The following is a 19,721-nucleotide window of genomic DNA, read 5'->3' on the forward strand; positions in this document are numbered from 1 at the left end:
ATCGGTGCTATCAACTGATCTACGTTCGTGTGATATCTGAGAGACATGACTCTAGAAGACTCTAGGTAAGTGGAAAGAACATTCGCCATGTGTCACCTGCAACTCCCGAATGAAATGTCTGGCATTTTCAGCCAGCCCCCATCATTATGTTGTCAGCAGTAATGATGAGTGGAGATGTCGCATTACGCTATGTTTTTTTTATTCAAACTTTTGAACCTTGTAGCGTTCCAGTTACATACGTTTATTTATTTCTCGAAGAAAAAATTAAATTCAAACGTAATGGTACGATTATGAATATCAAACTGTTTCTTAGCGATGCAAGAAGGATGTTAACTGGGAAAAATATTTTAGTTAATAATTCTGGAAAGAATAGTTTCACGTAAACTGAAATTAATACTTCAGTTGCCACTCTGATTCGCGTTCTGGGGAATGCAGTACGTGGATGCGGTTGTTGACGGAACTGTGACCCAAAGAGGACAACATTCACAACCCTTCTTTGGGACGAAGAAAGGAAGACTGACATCGTAATGGACAGTCGTTGTGTTCTTTCTGGAGAGACCGATGTATAACTGCGCCAGAGCTACATCAGCTATCACTGGTACTTTTCAAAGACTGCTAGTTATTTCAACGAGGGGCAGTGTCTGTAATAATATTCCGAGGACATATATTGTGTTTTTAATTCAGTGAAAAGTGGTTTAATTGTACATCCTGAACTGAAATGATAGTACCCTCATATTATTCTCAGTAATTGGGCGCAGTATGAATTTAAAAAAAAATATGTTGTGTGAAGCTGAGATAAGCTTTCTTTCATTAATTTATCAGTTGAAGAGAAGAAATTCCAAATATTCCAAGTGTTATTTCTTTCACAAAACGCGTTTTGAGTGCTGTTGTGCTGTTGGTAGTACGTTGCACGTCCGTACACTTATTCCAAACAAAATAAATGAGAACAAGGTTTCAAACATTCATTATTTGATGGTGCGTGGCCTTTTTGCCAAGCACTGCTTCCCTATGAAGTTCCAAATGTCTTCCATCAGAGTCTTTAAGTCTCCTCCATTTAGTTGATGTGATGATTATTAACGGAACTTCAAAAATATTTTTGTTGGCACATAGAAATAGTAAGTTCCATGGTAGAATATCAATTCCCTGCTACAATGGTAGCACTAAATTATTCATCATCTGATTTATATCATTACTTTTTGCGCTGATTAGCTGAGCAGAATAATTCCATGGTATCTTAATATCTTCTATTTTTTTGTTGATATAAACGAATTGCCTACAAAAAGAGATATACTGATTTTTTATTTTCCCGACAAATGTCAGATGTGGCACTTACCACGTTCGACATTTCCCCTCTTTGTTTGCTATTATTTCGTTTGTCTAGTGGTGCCCATAGCGACCGAACGTTATTTAATGAAGTCAGATGCGAAATCTAGGACGCCTGTTGCGATTTTTGTAATAAATTAAATTTACCAGGGAATTTTTGTTTTAGGCCCCTTATGGCAGTAGTTCACCCAAGAAAACCTATAACAACTTAAATTTTACCGAACTTCGTGCTATGGATTTGAGACGAAACTTAAAATACACTCCTGGAAATGGAAAAAAGAACACATTGACACCGGTGTGTCAGACCCACCATACTTGCTCCGGACACTGCGAGAGGGCTGTACAAGCAATGATCACACGCACGGCACAGCGGACACACCAGGAACCGCGATGTTGGCCGTCGAATGGCGCTAGCTGCGCAGCATTTGTGCACCACCGCCGTCAGTGTCAGCCAGTTTGCCGTGGCATACGGAGCTCCATCGCAGTCTTTAACACTGGTAGCATGCCGCGACAGCGTGGACGTGAACCGTATGTGCAGTTGACGGACTTTGAGCGAGGGCGTATAGTGGGCATGCGGGAGGCCGGGTGGACGTACCGCCGAATTGCTCAACACGTGGGGCGTGAGGTCTCCACAGTACATCGATGTTGTCGCCAGTGGTCGGCGGAAGGTGCACGTGCCCGTCGACCTGGGACCGGACCGCAGCGACGCACGGATGCACGCCAAGACCGTAGGATCCTACGCAGTGCCGTAGGGGACCGCACCGCCACTTCCCAGCAAATTAGGGACACTGTTGCTCCTGGGGTATCGGCGAGGACCATTCGCAACCGTCTCCATGAAGCTGGGCTACGGTCCCGCACACCGTTAGGCCGTCTTCCGCTCACGCCCCAACATCGTGCAGCCCGCCTCCAGTGGTGTCGCGACAGGCGTGAATGGAGGGACGAATGGAGACGTGTCGTCTTCAGCGATGAGAGTCGCTTCTGCCTTGGTGCCAATGATGGTCGTATGCGTGTTTGGCGCCGTGCAGGTGAGCGCCACAATCAGGACTGCATACGACCGAGGCACACAGGGCCAACACCCGGCATCATGGTGTGGGGAGCGATCTCCTACACTGGCCGTACACCACTGGTGATCGTCGAGGGGACACTGAATAGTGCACGGTACATCCAAACCGTCATCGAACCCATCGTTCTACAGGACTACATCCAGCATCTCTACGATCGTCTCCATGGGAGAATAGCAGCCTGCATTGCTGCGAAAGGTGGATATACACTGTACTAGTGCCGACATTGTGCATGCTCTGTTGCCTGTGTCTATGTGCCTGTGGTTCTGTCAGTGTGATCATGTGATGTATCTGACCCCAGGAATGTGTCAATAAAGTTTCCCCTTCCTGGGACAATGAATTCACGGTGTTCTTATTTCAATTTCCAGGAGTGTATTTTTAAACCTTCTGCTGCTATGGACGTGCTCCCTTCATTCTGTGCTGAGGTTGGCATCTGTTATGGCTATGCTGTCCGCTAAAAACTAGTGCCTATGCTGAGAAACGGCGTTCCGGCCGATATGGAATACTATCGTCCGATTTTTCGAAAACTATTAAGGGAAAAATTTGATTTTTGCACATATTACAGTCAGATATCTTCACCCGATAAAGAATTGAATTTTTTTTTCGTTATCCATCATACGTGCTGCACTGCATCAAATTAAGCAAAACATTGCACAAAATTTTAAAGAGTTAGCAGAAGTGACAACGCATTGCGTAAACGTTGCGTATGTTGATTTTCGCTCGTACATTGCAGTTAGTGAAATGTAGATAAGATATCGAAATTTTATTTAAAACTGAGTGCAGAACGAGATCTCATTTCGTTCTTGACATAATGGGTTTTATATTCGACGATCGCATGTGAAGTGCCCTTTCACGTCCTTGGACATTACTAATCATCTGGTCGTAACAACCTTCATATCTCATAAACGGTTAAAGACGTCTCATACGAGCTTTTTTTTTTTGCAAATTATAGCACGCAGTGAATCACACAGAATGGTCAGCGAGAACATTATGACCACCTACCCAATAGATGCATGTCCACGTTTGGCACTGATAACAGCACCGACGTGTCGTGGCATGGAAGCAATGGCGCCTTGGTAGGTCGCTGGAGGGAGTTCGCAACACATCTGAACACACGAGTCACCTAATTCCCGTGAATTCCGGCGAGGGGGAGGTGAAGAGCTGTGACGCCACGTTCAGTCACACTCCAGATGTGTTGAATCGGTTTCATATCTGGCGAGTTGGGAGGCCAGCACTCGCTGCTGTGTTCCTCGAACAACACCGTCACACTCCTGGGCTTGTCACATGGCGCATTGTTCTGTTGAAAGATTCCCCAGCCATCGGGAAACATGAAAAGATGTACGTGGTCTGAAAGCAGAGTACGATACTCCTTGGCCGTCACGGTGTCTTGCACGAGCTCCACTGGACCGCCGACGCCTTTTTTTTTTTTTTAAATCTTATGGGTCTTAACTGCTAAGGTCATCAGTCCCTAAGCTTACAGACTACTTAACCTAAATTATCCTAAGGACAAACACACACACACACACACACCTATGTCCGAGGGAGGATTCGAACCTCCGCCGGGACCAGCCGCAGAGTCCATGACTGCAGCGCCTCAGACCGCTCGGCTAATCCCACGCGGCCTGCCGATGCCCACGTGAGTGCTTCGCAGAGCGTAATGGAGCTGCCACCGGCTTGTCTGCGTCCCGCAGTACAAGTATCAAGGAGCTGTTCACCTGGAAGACGACGGTTTCGCGCCCTGCGATCGGCATGATGAAGAAGAGATCGGGGTTCATCAGACCATGCAACGCTCTATCACTGCGCCAACGTCCAGTGCCGATGGTCACGTACGTGCCCGTTTCAGTTGCAGTTGCCGAGGCGTGGTTCAAAAATGGCTCTGAGCACTATGGGACTTAACTGGTGTGGTCATCAGTCCCCTAGAACTTAGAACTATTTAAACCTAACTAATTTAAGGACATCACACACATCCATGCCCGAGGGAGGATTCGAAGCTACGACCATAACGGTCGCGCGGTTCCAGACTGTAGCGTCTAGATTCGCTCGGTCACTCCGGCCGGCCGAGGCGTGGTGTTAACATTTGCACATGCATGGGCCGTCGGCTGCGAAGGCGTATCGTTATGAGTGTTCAGTACACTTTGTGTTCAGACACATACGGTTCAGCTGATGTTAGTACCGCCACAAATTGCCAACTGTTTTACCAGTCTGCCCAGCCTACGACTTCCGATATCTGTAATGAGGGGTGGCCGCCCAATCCCACGATGTTTGGACGTGTTTTTACCTTGATTTCGCCACATGTTGAAGACACTTATTACAGCACTCCTCAAACACTCGACAAGTCGTGTAGTTTCCGAAGTGCTCAATCCGAACTTCTGGGCCATCAAAATCTGCCCTCACGCGCCTTCCCCATTCTACACACGGACAGCACACTCACTGATACAATGCACCATCTGTGTATCTGACGAACAGCCATTCCTCGCCCGATGATGCTGCCGTCGCCTGTACACGTTTATACTGATAGCAGGTCGGTAGTCATATTGTTCTGACTGATCAGTGTATATTGTGTGATAAATACTCGAAACCTCTTATTCAATAACTACCAAACAATAACACATACGACTTACTAAGACACGAAGAGACTTTTGAAACTTTGAATAACGTAGCAAATGAGGTATCACGTAAAGTTCTGACTGCATACCTGAGGAACTTTCGCGATTAGAACCAACTACTGAACGTGTCCTAGTACGCAAATCATGTACCGCACGTGCGTGGACAGGTCGACTTGTTAGTTGGAACCCGCCACGTGCAGGGCTAGGGGGACTGGGGTACACCAACTTCACGATTATGACAGCACCGGATTTGACGTAGGTTAGTTAGTAGTTAGTAGGATTATAAGTAGATACTAAAATAGGAACCTGCAGCGACAAGTAGTTTTGGCCTGCCCAGCGTCAGGGGCACGCTCATCGGGATTAGCTCGATGAGCACGGCCTTGTAGGAGGTTTATATCTATACTGACACATCTGTAACGTCCGCAGCTCGTGGTCGTGCGGTAGCGTAATCGCTTCCCGCGCCCGGGTCCCCCGGTTCGATTCCCGGCGGAGTCAGGGATTTTCTCTGCCTCGTGATGACTGGGTGTTGTGTGACGTCCTTACGTTAGTTAGGTTTAAGTAGTTCTAGGGGACTGATGACCATAGGTGTTAAGTACCATAGTGCTCAGAGCCATTTGAACATCTGTAACGCTGCAGTCAGTTGGGATTACTAACAAGTAGGTAATAGTCTATAGTTTAACAAAATCGTAATTTTGCCCATTAACCTACACTGTTTACACTGTCTGTAGTTTACAAATTAAATGTAATAACTGCAAATAACATACAACATTGTATTGACATTAGGACCTACTAATCATTAACGTGGTGGGTCATTTTATATAATTATTATTATGTTTTGCAATAAAGATTTTTAAAAAAAAACCTCTTATTCAGTGAGATAAGAAAGTAACGCGTTTGATGCTGTGAGCTGCTCAGAACGCACACAGTTTCCACAGCACTATAGGGAAACCCAAGCAGAGCATTTTTACACGTCCACAGCACCTGGGACACGACGCAGCAGGAAATACATACAGCAGCGAAAAGGTAAATGCAAACTTCGTTTTTCAGAAAGGGTGACGGCACAACGTTTTTCTTTAAATCTCTCTGGTTCAAGGGCTGATAGCCCACCGCTGAGTACGCGGTAGGCGAGGGGACGAAGTGAATCGACTTGCGCACAGCGTGAGGCGGCAGCCGCCCACGTTGCTACCCACCTGTGCGTGGCGCGCAGCAGGCGGTCGAGGCGCAGCTGCGCGGCGGCGGAGGCGACGCTGACCAGGTGTCCGCGCAGGTCCCGGCAGCGCTGCTGCGCTCGCGGCCAGCTGAGGCGCTGGTCGGCGTCGGCGGCGGCCACGGCGGCGGCGCACCGGCCGTCCGACAGCGCCGACCAGCCGTAGCCGCAGCCCGCCTCCAGCTCGGCGTCCGCCACCGCGGCGTAGCGCAGCCGCAGCGGCACCGCCGCCTCCAGACCCGCCGGCGACGCCAACACCTGCCACAGCGGTCCGTCAACACACTCACCGGCCCTCAGTCTTGTGCAGCTACGGCGAGGGCACAGTACACAAGATGCCAGATTACACAAAAAGATTCACGCGATTTCACAAGACTGTACACTGCCTGATCAAAAGCACCCACTTACCCTCACGCAGAGTTGTGAAACTACCGTAGGCTGTGGTAGACTGCCATAAGTAAGCGTAGACTTTCGAAATTTTTTTTTCTTTTTTATGGTTATGTCATTTCCCCTTCCCCTCCCCCCTCCTACACACAAAAAAAGAAATATAGAAGCTGGACATTGCGGTTTGTGTAGGTGGATGTTTGGAAGAGGGATGGGGGGAGAGTGGAGAGTGATGCGGTTGCGAACCAGTACTTAGGAAGTGAATGGAGAGGACTGGAGGGGGAGGGAAAGAGAAAGGCAGCCCTAACAAGGGGTGGATAGTAGGGATCTCCTATATCTGGTAGGACTGTTATACATCTAGGCGGATTTCATGTTCGCTTAAGGAAGGCGATTCAATTTTCGTCGCGAGGGCATGCATTGGGAGAATATGCATTAGATGAGTATGTGCCAAGCAAGATCGTAAGAGATGGAATAGAGCCACCGAGGTACACCAACCGAGTTAGAAAACTGCTACGGAAGAAAAGGGAACTTCACAGCAAACATAAACATAGCCAAAGCCTTGGAAAAAAAAAAAAGGTTCAAATGGCTCTGAGCACTATGGGACTTAACATCTGAGGTCATCAGTCCCCTGGAACTTAGAACTACTTAAACCTAACTAACCTAAGGACATCAGACACATCCATGCCCGAGGCAGGATTCTTCAAACCTGCGACGGTTGCAGTCGCGCGGTTCTGGACTGAAGCGCCTATAACCGCTCGGCCACAGCGACCGGCCCAAAGTCTTGGAGACAAACAAAAATTACACGAAGCGAAATGTATGAGGAGGGTATGCTAGAAGCGTTCAATGAATTCGAAAGTAAAGTTCTATGTACTGACTTTTGGTCTTATGTCAAAGCGGTCGGTGGATCAAAACACAATGTTCAGGCACTCTGTGACCAAAATGGTACTGAAACAGAGGATGACAGGCTAAAGGCCGCTATACTAAATGTCTTTTTCCAAAGCCGTTTCACAGAGGAAGACTGCACTGTAGTTCCTTTTCTAGGGTGCCGCACAGATGACAATATGGTAGATATCGAAATAGATGACAGAGGGATAGAAAAACAATTAACATCGCTCAAAAGAGGTAAGGCCGCTGGACCTGAAGGGATACCAGTTCGATTTTACACAGAGTACGCGAAGGAACTTGACCTCCTTCTTGCAGCGGTGTACCGTAGGTCTCTAGAAGAGCGTAGAGTTCCAAAGGATTGGGAAAGGGCACAGGTCATCCCTGTTTTCAAGAAGGGACGTCGAACAGCTATGCAGAACTATAGACCTATATCTCTAACTTCGATCAGTTGCAGAATTTTGGAACACGTATTATGTTCGAGTATAATGAATTTTCTGGAGACTAGAAATCTACTCTGTAGGAATCAGCATGGGTTTCGAAAAAGACGATCGTGTGAAACCCAGCTCGCGTTATTCGCCCACGAGACCCAGAGGGCCATAGACACTGGTTCCCACAGAGATGCCGTGTTTCTTGACTTCCGCAAGGCGTCTGATACAGTTCCCCACAGTTGTTTGATGAACAAAGTAAGAGCATATGGACTGTCAGACCAATTGTGTGATTGGATTGAAGAGTTCCTAGCATGTTATTCTCAATGGAGAGAAGTGTTCCGAAGTAAGAGTGATTTCAGGTGTGCCGCAGTGCAGAGTCGTAGGACCGTTGCTATTCACAATACACATAAATGACCTTGTGGATAACATCGGAAGTTCACTGACGCTTTTTACGGATGATGCTGTGGTATATTGAGAGGTTTTAACAATGGAAAATTGTACTGAAATGCAGGGGGATCTGCAACGAATTGGCGCATGGTGCCGGGAATGGCAATTGAATCTCAATGTAGACAAGTGTAATGCGCTGCGAATACATAGAAAGAAAGATCCCTTATCATTTAGCTACAATATAACAGGTCAGCAACTGGAAGCATTTAATTCCATAAATTATCTGGGAATAGGCATTAGGAGTGATTTAAAATGGAATGACCATATAAAATTAATCCTCGGTAAAGCAGATGCCAGACTGAGATTCATTGGAAGAATCCTAAGGAAATGCAGTCCGAAAACAAAGGAAGTAGGTTACAGCACACTTGTTCGTCCACTGCTTGATTGCTGCTCACCTGTGTGGTATCTGTACCAGATAGGGTTGATAGAAGAGATAGAGAAGATCCAATGGAGAGCAGCGCGCTTCGTTACAAGATCATTTAGTAATCGCGTAAGCGTTACGGAGATGATAGATTAACTGCAGTGGAAGACTCTGCAAGAGAGACGCTCAGTAGCTCGGTACGGGCTTTTGTTGCAGTTTCGAGAACGTATCTTCACCGAAGAGTCAAGCAGTGTATTGCTCCCTGCTACGTATATCTCGCGAAGAGACCATGAGGATAAAATCAGAGAGATTAGAGCCCACACAGAGGCATACCGACAATGTTCCTTTCCACGAACAATACGAGACTGGAATAGAAGGGAGAACCGATAGAGGTACTGAACGTTCCATCCGCAACACACCGTCAGGTGGCTTGCGGAGTATGGATGTAGCTGTAGATGTAGATGTAGGTGCGAGCTTTTAGTGTGGACGAACGCGGTGGTAGAGGCGCGGCATCGCACGTGGACTGGTGAGCAGTGGGGAAACTAGGTGGTGGGTAGTTTCGAGATTACGCGTAACGTAGGATACTCGGAGGTGTTCAAGATGGAAGAGCAGGTTTGGAAATTTTACACATTAGTAGAGCATGTTGATGGGAGAGGGTAAGAGGATCCCAAAGGCTACGGGGACTGCGCGGTAGTTTTTGTAGTACCTTTGGTCATTTAAAATGGTAACTGCTTTGATGTGTTGCATACATCATGGGCGCTATCTCATTTCGATCGCTTTGTTTGAGTATGTGATCAGTGTCTTGTTAAACTCCCCCAGGAACCGGATCCGATGAACTACCTAGAAACTGCTTCAGGTTATATAAAAGGGCAACGTAATCTGCGTAACATTCTCTCTACATACTTATCCTCCTCCATGTTGCTTAAAAATAAATTGTCTTTATAGCAAAATAGAAACTGTCAGTGTTTAATTCAAGTTTTATTCGAAAATTGTTGATTAGCTACTTGTAACAGAAGAATGTTGTAGTAAAAAGGAAAAAGACAAACACCAGAGTTTTATCATACAGCTTCAGGAAATGTAGTTTCCTCGAAAAAAGATAAAATAAAAAAAACACAAAAGATATCAAACATCGCTACAGTACTTCGTCGAGCTTATACAAAACATGTTTCTCTTATTCATAAACTTCCCTTTTATTGATAATACCAGGAAATTCTTGCCTGTGATCGTGATGGAGAACGTTCTATTGAGTACAAGACAAGAGAGAGAGAGAGAGAGAGAGAGAGAGAGAGAGAGATTCTTACGTTTGTGTGTTCGTGCATGTAAACTGTACTTGCACCAAAAGCATTTGCTTTGTTTACATAGAAGCGCAGAAGTTACACGATTAACTAATATGTATTACTTGTAAAATGCAATTTCTGTTTTGTAAGGATATAAAATACACAACTTGATAACGCTGAACGATGTGAGGTTCTAATTGTGAGCAAAACAGGTAACAAACAAACGAAAAACAAAGGGAAGTCGTTCGGCTCCTAGTTTCTCTCTCACACATTAATTTATGTTTTTTTCCCCTACCAATGCTATCAGTACTACCGGTAATCCTACCATTTACTATGTTATTCATGCACTGACCGAAACTACCAAACTGCAGCAGCAGACTTGGTCGGTCAAGAGGGCTCAGTGGCGTCGAACGTGGACTACTCACTTGATTGCAACCCTTGTAATGGCGCCGAGATCGACTGTTGGTGATTTTAAGTGGAAACGCGAAGGAGCAACCACAGTTAAACCAAGACCGGGCAGACCTCACCAACTGACGGACAGCAACTGTCGAGCACTTTACGATTTTTACCCTCCACGCTGCCCTCCAATACTAAATTGGTGATCCCTTGATGTCTCAGAATATGTCCTACCAATCGGTCCCTTCTTCTAGTCAAGATGTGCCACAAATTTCTCTTCTCCCCAGTTCTATTCAGTACCTCCTCATTAGTTATGTGATCTACCCATCTAATCTTCAGCATTCTTCTGTAGCACCACATTTCGAAAGTTTCTATTCTCTTCTTGTCTAAACTATTTATCGTCCACGTTTCACTTCCCTACAAGGCTACACTCCATTCAAATACTTTCAGAAAAGACTTCCTGACACTTAAATCTATACTCGATGTTAATAAATTTCTCTTCTTCAGAAACGCTTTACTTGCCATTGCCAGTCTACATTTTATATCGTCTCTACTTCGACCATCATTAGTTATTTTGCTCCCCAAATAGCAAAACTCATTTAAGCGTCTCATTTCCTAATCTAATACCCTCACCATCACACGATTTAACTAGACTACGTTCCATTATCCTCGTTTTGCTTTTGTTGATGTTCATCTTATATCCTCCTTTCAGGACACTGTCCATTCCGTTCAGCTGCTCTTCCAGGTCTTTTGCTATCTCTGACAGAATTACAATGTCATCGGCGAACCTCAAAGTTTTAATTTCTTCTCCATGGATTTTAATTCCTACTCCGAATTTTTCTTTTGTTTCCTTTACTGCTTGCTCAATATACAGATTGAATAACATGGGGGACAGGCTACAACCCTGTCTCACTCCCTTCCCAACAACTGCTTCCCTTTCATGCCCCTCGACTCGTATAACTAACATCTGGTTTCTGTACAAAAGCTACAGATATCCGTATCCAATGTTATGCAACGATTGAGGTGGTATGAAGACCGGCACTTTTGGACAGTGTACGACTGAAAAAAAAAGTGGCTCTAAGCGCTATGGGACTTAACATCTGAGGTCATCACTCCCCTAGATCTCAGAACTACGTAAACCTAACTAAAATAAGGACATCACACACATCCATGTCCGAGACAGGATTCGAACCTGCGACCGTAGCAGTCACGCTGTTCCAGACTGATGAGCCTAGAACCGCACGGCCGCAGCGACCGGCCACGACTGGAAACGAGTTATTTGGAGTGGCGAATCATGCTTTACCCTACGACAATCCGATGGGAGGGTTTGGGTTTAGCAGATTTCCGGAGAACATTATCTGTCATAAAGTCCGGTGTCAAGTGTGAAGTACAGAGGAGGTAGTGTTATGGTTACGAGTGTTTTTCGTGGAAAGGGTGTGGTCCTCTTATTGTGATTAAGGCGTCGCTAAATGCTATGAATACATTTTACAAGATTACATGTTGCGTACACTAGAGGAACATCTATACCTACAACTACATGATTACTCTGCAGTACGAAATTAAGTTCCTGGTAGAGGCTTAATTGTATCACCTTCAAGCCACTCGAACAGCGCGAGAAAAATGAACACGTAAATGTTTCCGTGCGAGCTCTGATTCCTCTTATTTTATTATCAATTCTCCCTATTTATGTGGGCGCCAACAAAATATTTTCACACTCTGAGGACAAAATTGCTGATTGAAATGCCATGAGAAGATCCTGTCCAACGAAAAGCGCGTTTATTTTAATGATTGCGTACCATATCCGTGACACTCTCTGCCGATTTCGTAATAATATAAATCGAGCTATCATTTTTGAGACTTTTTCGATGTCCTCCGTTCGTTCTATCTGATACAGATCCCACATCGCACAGCAAAATTCGAGAAGAGAGCGGACACGCGTAGTGTAATCAGTCTCTTTAGTAGACCTGTTGCATTTTCTAAGTTCGTGGAAGTATGTTCCTTCTATGCAACTAATTGAATGCAGGTTTTTTTATTGCCATACGGTTTTCGGTTCTATTTGTGACGCACCTTCAGTGGCGATTTCCAGCGCTGTTGGCACATGTGTGTGGTCCTCGAGATGTGTTCATTAATGTTCCACCTGGCCAATTTCTGGCGTTTTTTCACCAACGCTTGGTTCAACACATCGCATACATCACTTGCATTTTACATTTTGTGTTCAACGTGTCACATGTTTGCAGTATATTTTTGCATTGCGTTAGACAGTTGTGTGTCTACATTAGGGTAATATTTACTATTTTATTTACCGGTCTCGTGATCTCTTCCGGTTTATTATAAATTACAGCACAACAGAAACCTAGCATATTGCATGACAGGTAAGCGAGTATAAGCTTCGAATTGCGTCGCTACCAGTAAATGACCTACGTTTTCTTCACTAAGTTAGATCCGTGAACAAAATAGGAGGACCAAAAGGAAACAAACATAAAATAATGACACGTTTGCTTGGATACAGAGAGCAGAGAGGATAATGATTTGGTAACTTCTACGTTTACCACACACACAAAAGGTGTTCGAGAAAATGGCAACCTAGCGGAGCGATATGTAGCACTGCCCCATGCCCCCCCCCCCCTCCAGCGCCCCACCGAGGGTAGGATCGACAAGCCCAACCGCTGTACTTGTGACGAGATACGTCGTCTCGCGACGTCGCAAATACAATATCTGTCATCCACTTTTAGGTCACTTCCCGACTTCTGCGGTGCCACGTGTCTGACGTTGAATTACTTGTCTCAGCGTCAACTACATCGCTTCGGGATTTTTGAACGTTAATAAATATCACTGTGCTATATTGTACAAAACATGTACTAAGACAATAACGACATTTAAGATCAAATACTCCACATGCCTGACCATGTGAGGTCTTGAAAAATTCCTTGAACCATTGCGACAACAGATGGAAGCAGCGTGAGATCGTATCTCCTAAGGTAATATTCTTCACGTATATGATATTGGTTATGTACGTTTTTAGAACTGCAGTTTTTTTCTCTTTATTGAATTTCGATTCCCCCGAAGGGGGCGGGCTGGCAGCAACTTAGTACGCCGCTCTTCAGCCTACAGAATTTGTTTTAAAAAGATGAGGATAATAAATTATAAAAGCAGGTGATAAAATCGGTGAATTAAATGGTAAAATGGTGGAAAATCGTGGAACTTAAAACATAGAACAAAGGGTTGATAATGCTAATAAAATACATATGAAGCAGACAGGTAAAAGAATAGACAGACAATTAAAGAAACACGGCGACAATCTGGATTCTGTTCACAACACTTTGGAAAGACGAACAACACTGTTCACTCACTTGAACACTGCACTACAAAATTGGCACAAGTACGACATACCACTGCCGAGGGCAGATGGGGGGAACCTGGACAGATTATGGAAAAGGAAAGGGGGGAAGGAGAGGAAAAAAGGGGGGAGGGGGGAAAGGATCCCATGGAGGACGAGGACCCATAACAGGGGTGCGGGTGCTGGGCAGATGCGGCAGGGAGTGGGAAAAGGCAGAGGAGGGGTATACAAAAGGACTCGGGGGGGGGGGGGGGAGGGGAAGAGGGGAGGCAGAGAGGGGTTAGGTGGGGAGAAAACAGGATGCAAGTGGGGGAAGAGGGCTCCCGAGGAAAGGACAGAGAAAAGGATGGGGGGGTGAGGATCAGAGTTGATAGGAGGGATAAATGGAGGGACAGAGGGCATCATCCGGGAAGGGGGGTTGACGGTAGCCACCTTGGGAAAGGAGATGAAGGGTGTAGAGATGGAGGGTAGGGGGGACACAACAATAAAGGCATGGCAGAGTGCAGGGGTTGGGGAGGAGAGGAGCAACAAGGGGGTGAGGGGGATCGAGGCAGTGGGACGTGTAGAGTATGTGGATATGTTCGATGAATAGGAGCAGATGGGGGAAAGGAATGACGTCATAGAGGATCTGCGTGAGGGACGAGAGGCGTATATGGGAGGCGAGGCGGGGTGCATGGCGCTCGAGAATCTGGAGAGACTTATAGAATTTGAGGGGGGGGAGGGGGGGAGGGCGGATATCCAGGCGGGACTGGCATAACAGAGGATGGAACTGCAGTATAGCAGCAGTAAGATATCGAAGATAACGATGTGTATGTTGTGTGAGATAACTTGTTCAGTGACAGCACTATCATTATGGTGACAAACAGTCTATATGATATGCGAATAAAAATTCATCCACTTGGAACCACTGCTGGTGGGTGATCGTTTTTCGTTTTACACTAGTGTGTACGTGCACCGAAGTGGGTGCCGCGAAGTGCGGGCGCGCGTGAGACAGGCGTGCAGCGGAGCTGCAGCGGCAGCGGCAGCGGCAGCGAAACAAAGCCACCGGGCGCCACCTGTTGAATCTCCGAGGACAGCCACGCACGTGGACACGGATCTCTCTTGCGCTACTGACACCTGTACATTCAATGCCCCCGTGCCACAATTTCAAAACAGCGCCATCATTTACTCGCTTCTACTCCAGGAAATCAAAATGAGTATGGCGTACCACAGTGCGAGATGCTGCAATATAAGGCGATAAAGATTTAATTTTGACACTGTACCACACAAGCGGCTCGTAGTGAAATTCCGTGCTTATGGAATATCGTCTCAGTTATGTGACTGGATTTGTGACTTACTGTCAGAGAGATCACAATTCTTAGTAATTGACGGAAAGTCATAGAGAAAAAGAGTAGTGATTTCTGGCGTTCCCCAAGGTAGTGTTATAGGCCCTTTGCTGTTCCTTATCTATATAAACGATTTTGAAGACGATCTGAGCAGCCGTCTTCAGTTGCTTGCTAATGAAGCTGTCGTTTATCGACTAATAAAGTCATCAGAAGATCAAGGCAAACTGCAAAACGATTTAGAAAAGATATCTGAATGGTGCGAAAAGTGGCAGTTGACCCTAAATAACGAAAAGTGTGAGATCATCCACATGAGTACTAGAAGGAACTCATTAAACTTCGGTTACACGATCAATCAGTCTAATCTAAAAGCCGTAAATTCAACTAAATACCTAGGTATTAGGATTACGAACAACTGAAATTGGAAGGAACACATAGAAAATGTTGTGGGGAAGGCTAACCAAAGACTGCGTTTTATTGACAGGACACTTAGAAAATGTAACAGACCTACTACGCTTGTCCGTCCTCTTTTAGAATACTGCTGCACGGTGTGGGATCCTTACCAGATAGGACTGAGGGAGTACATCGAAAATGTACAAAGAAGGGCAGCACGTTTTGTATTATCGCGAATTATGGGACAGAGAGTCACAGAAATGATACAGGATTTAGGCTGGACATCATTAAAAAACAGGCGCTTTTCGTTGCGAAGGAATCTTTTCACGGAATTCCAATCACCAACTTTCTCCTCCGAATGCGAAAATATTTTGTTGACGGCGATCTACATAGGGAGGAACGATCACCACAATAAAATAAGGGAAATCATAGCTCGTACGGAAAGATATAGGTGTTCATTCTTTCCGCGCGCTACGAGATTGGAATATAGAGAATTGTGAAGGTGGTTCGATGAACCCTCTTCCAGGCACTTAAATGTAATTTGCAGAGTATCCATGTCGATGTAGATATCATGGCCTCTCGGCTAGTACCTGCTTGAGTATAGCGTTTCTATTCGTTTCTCAACTGCATTACGTTTATTAAATGAAAATGTAGGCTTTCTGGGCTAATTTCACTGATGAAGTCGTTACGGGTATCTGCCAAGTGACAGCGTCATCCCGGGTTCGATTCCCGGCGGGGTCAGGGATTTTCTCTGGCTCGTGATGACTGGGTGTTGTGTGCTGTCCTTAGGTTAGTTAGGTTTAAGTAGTTCTGAGTTATAGGGTACTGATGACCATAGACGTTAAGTCCCACAGTGCTCAGAGCCATTTGACAGCGTCAGCTTGAAGCACCGACATCTCCAGTTGTCGACGTCCTGTGGATTGGAACATTTTATAATGACTGGGCCGGACACTCAAAGACGCGCTGAAAATGCCAGTAAACAACTATCGTGTCGAACGTGACAGCGATTATAACTAAGTACTGCAGGAAAAAATACTCCGGTGTGAGAACGGCGCAAGCAGCCGATTTACAGGCATAATCATAATCAACACCACTACCGCCGCCACACACAATATTCCTTCGGCAGACAATGCTGCCGCCTAGTAATTGTGAGCGACCACATCCCACAGGAACCTCATACGTCGCCCATAGGTACAGAAACGGAACACGCCAAAATGTAGCTTCAAGACGATGCCTCAACTCGGCAGATAAACCGAGAAGAATTTATCAATTATCTTAACTTCAGTTATAAAGACAAGCAAACTTCCTTTTTCCTAACTGAAATTTGTTCCAACATGATCATGATCGTTAACACAGCAAAAAACAATGGACACACCAGCAACACAGTACAGGAACTACATGGTCCTATTGAAAGAAAAATAGCCGGCCGAAGTGGCCGAGCGGTTAAAGGCGCTACAGTCTGGAACCGCACGACCGCTACGATCGCAGATTCGAATCCTGCCTCGGGCATGGATGTGTGTGATGTCCTTAGGTTCGTTAGGTTTAAGTAGTTCTACGTTCTAGGGGACTTATGACCACAGCAGTTGAGTCCCATAGTGCTCAGAGCCATTTGAACCATTTTTGAAAGAAAAATACAGACAGAAGAAAGCAAAATTAAAAACAATGCAGATATACTAACAAACTAACAAATAAGAATAACATACAATACGCACACGCACACACACACACACACACACACACACACACACACACACACATACACACACACACACACATCCTAGAAAACGCAGCCCTCAACAACAAAAAATGACGCTCCACAACCTGCTCACACTCAAAATTAGTAATTTCTTGAAAAAAAAAACAAAAAATTAATGTATCCCTTAAGTCAAATAACACAATACAAAAGGAACAGCAGAGAAGACTGTGACAGCAGAGAAGATAAATACAACACTTCAGCTACATATGAATTAACATGTAATAGTTGCAACTCTAAACATATTGGGATGACTGTAAAAAATTTTAACATCAGGTACAAAGAATATATAGCGCCAAAGAAACTGGTAATAGGCATGCGTATTCAAGAGGTATGTAAACAGGCAGAATACGGCGCTCTGGTCGGCGACGCCTATACAAGAAAACAAGTGTCTGATGAAGTTGTTAGATTGGTTACTGCTGCTACAATGGCAGGTTACCAAGATTGAAGTGAGTTTAAACGTTCTTTTATAGTCGGCGCAAGAGTGTGAGACACAGCATCTCCGAGGTAGCGATGAAGTGGGGATTTTCTTGTACGACCATTTCACGACTGCACCGTGAATATCAGGAATCCGGTAAAACTTCAAATCTCTGACGTCGCTGCGGCCACAAGAAGATCCTGCAAGAACGGGATCACCGTCGACTGAAGAGACTCGTTCAACGTGACAGAAGTGCAACCCTTCCGCAAATTGCTGCAGATTTCAATGCTGGGCCATCAACAAGTGTCAGCGTGCGAACTATTCAACAGAAATAATCAATATCGGCTTTCGGAGCCGAAGACCCACTCGTGTACCCTTGATGACTGAACGATACAAAGCGTTACACCTCCCATGTGCCCGTCAATACCGACATTGAACTGTTCATGACTGGAAACATGTTGCCTGGTCGGATTGGTCTCCTTTCAAACTGTATCGAGCGGATGGACGTGAAAGAAAATAACCTCATGAATCCATAGACCCAGTATGTCAGCAGGGGACTGTTAAAGCCGGTCGAGGCTATGTAATGGTGTGGGACCAGTGATACGTCTAGATACGACTCTAGCAGGTGACACGTACGTAAGCATCCTGTCTGATCACCTGCATCCATTTATGTCCATTGTGCATTCCGACGGACTTGGGCAGTTCCAGAGGGACAGCGCGACATCTCACACGTCGAGAATTGCTACCGAGTGGCTCCAGGAACACTCTTCTGAGTTTAAGCACTTACGATGGCCGCCAAACTCCCCAGACACGAACGTTATTGATCATATCTGGGATGTCTTGCAACGTGCGTTCAGAAGATCTCCTCTCCCTCGTACTCTTTCAGATTTATGGACAGTCCTACAGGATTCATGGTGTCAGTTCCCTCCAGCACTACTTCAGACATTAGTCGAGTCCATGCCACGTCGTGCTGCGTCATTTCTGCGTGCTCGATGGGGCCCACACGGTATTAGGCAGGTGTACCAGTTCCTTTGGTTCTTAAGTATATAAGGGCACTGAAGAGTAAATATGCCCACTTGACATATCGTGAACCTATAATTAAAGATAATTACCGTCACACTGGGACATAAACAAACATGGCAGTCTTATGCCATAACAATAAAAGAAAGGAAATATTCGCACTACAGGAACAATATTTCGTACAGAAGGCCATAAATAAGAATTCTCAAGGACGAAATGGGGAACAACAAAAGACCAATATTTACACTGTTCCCAGTCTAACTTGAAAATATATTTAAAAAATAAAATAAGTAAATAAACACACACACAATGCCACACTACCCACCCTTCCTCCATCCGCACCCCGACACCCCACTCCACTCTCCCAAGATATCTCTGTCCGTTACCATGATCCCTCACTCAGATCTACAGCATGTCACCAAAAGTGGTGCACACATGTGCAGTTTTCTACTGTACAGTGTATGTGCGAAAAAGTATTTAGGGGCAGTAAAGTGCACGATTTGTGTTTAGCACATACAGAACAACAAATTGCTGGAGGAACAGGTCCAAAACGAATGTAAGTAAAAAACGCAAGGATATAATTGTAAATGCAAGTAGCTAGATCTAAAAAAAAATTCAAAGACTCTCTAGAAATCTCACATCAAATTATGTAATTTAAACAAATTTTATATAAGTAGGCGAAACATGTCTGGTACCCAAGAATATATTTCAGCTGCAAAAGACGGAAGTTTTCTTATCTTTACGATAAAACATAACTGAAGTTATTATTAGCAACAGAGGAAGATGATTGCAAATATTAACAATATCATCAATTATTTTGTTGCTTCCTTACTGATGGAATACACTATCTGATTAAAAGTGTCCAGGTACCGATGTGCAATGCGAAATTGAACATTAGATGTCATGAAATGCGGACCCGCTACTACAATAGGAACAGGAGAGTATTGTGTTGCCAATGGAGAAGCAGGAACGGCAGAATGGCTCGGTCGGAAGGGCTCAGTGACTTGGAACGTGGATTAGTCATTGGATGTCTCACCTGAGTAACAAATCTGTCAAGGACGAATCAGGTGACTTGGAATGTGGACTAATCATTGGATGTCTCACCC

At 45.2% G+C, this 19,721-nt stretch overlaps 1 protein-coding gene across 1 annotated transcript in view; it reads right to left on the minus strand.

The window, feature by feature from the left end:
• The window catches only part of LOC126252230 (uncharacterized), a 596,261-nt gene extending 589,505 nt beyond the window's left edge, over positions 1-6,756 (minus strand). Inside the window, exons 1-2 of the mRNA XM_049953102.1 lie at positions 6,730-6,756; positions 6,181-6,455 (exon numbers count right to left, since the gene is read on the minus strand). Of these exons, the coding sequence (XP_049809059.1) occupies positions 6,181-6,455; positions 6,730-6,756 (302 nt within the window). The remainder of the gene's footprint in view (positions 1-6,180; positions 6,456-6,729) is intronic.
• Positions 6,757-19,721: the final 12,965 nt, after the last annotated feature.

This window comes from Schistocerca nitens, chromosome 4, assembly GCF_023898315.1.
Source record: "Schistocerca nitens isolate TAMUIC-IGC-003100 chromosome 4, iqSchNite1.1, whole genome shotgun sequence".
In the NCBI taxonomy this organism is placed as follows: domain Eukaryota; kingdom Metazoa; phylum Arthropoda; class Insecta; order Orthoptera; family Acrididae; genus Schistocerca; species Schistocerca nitens.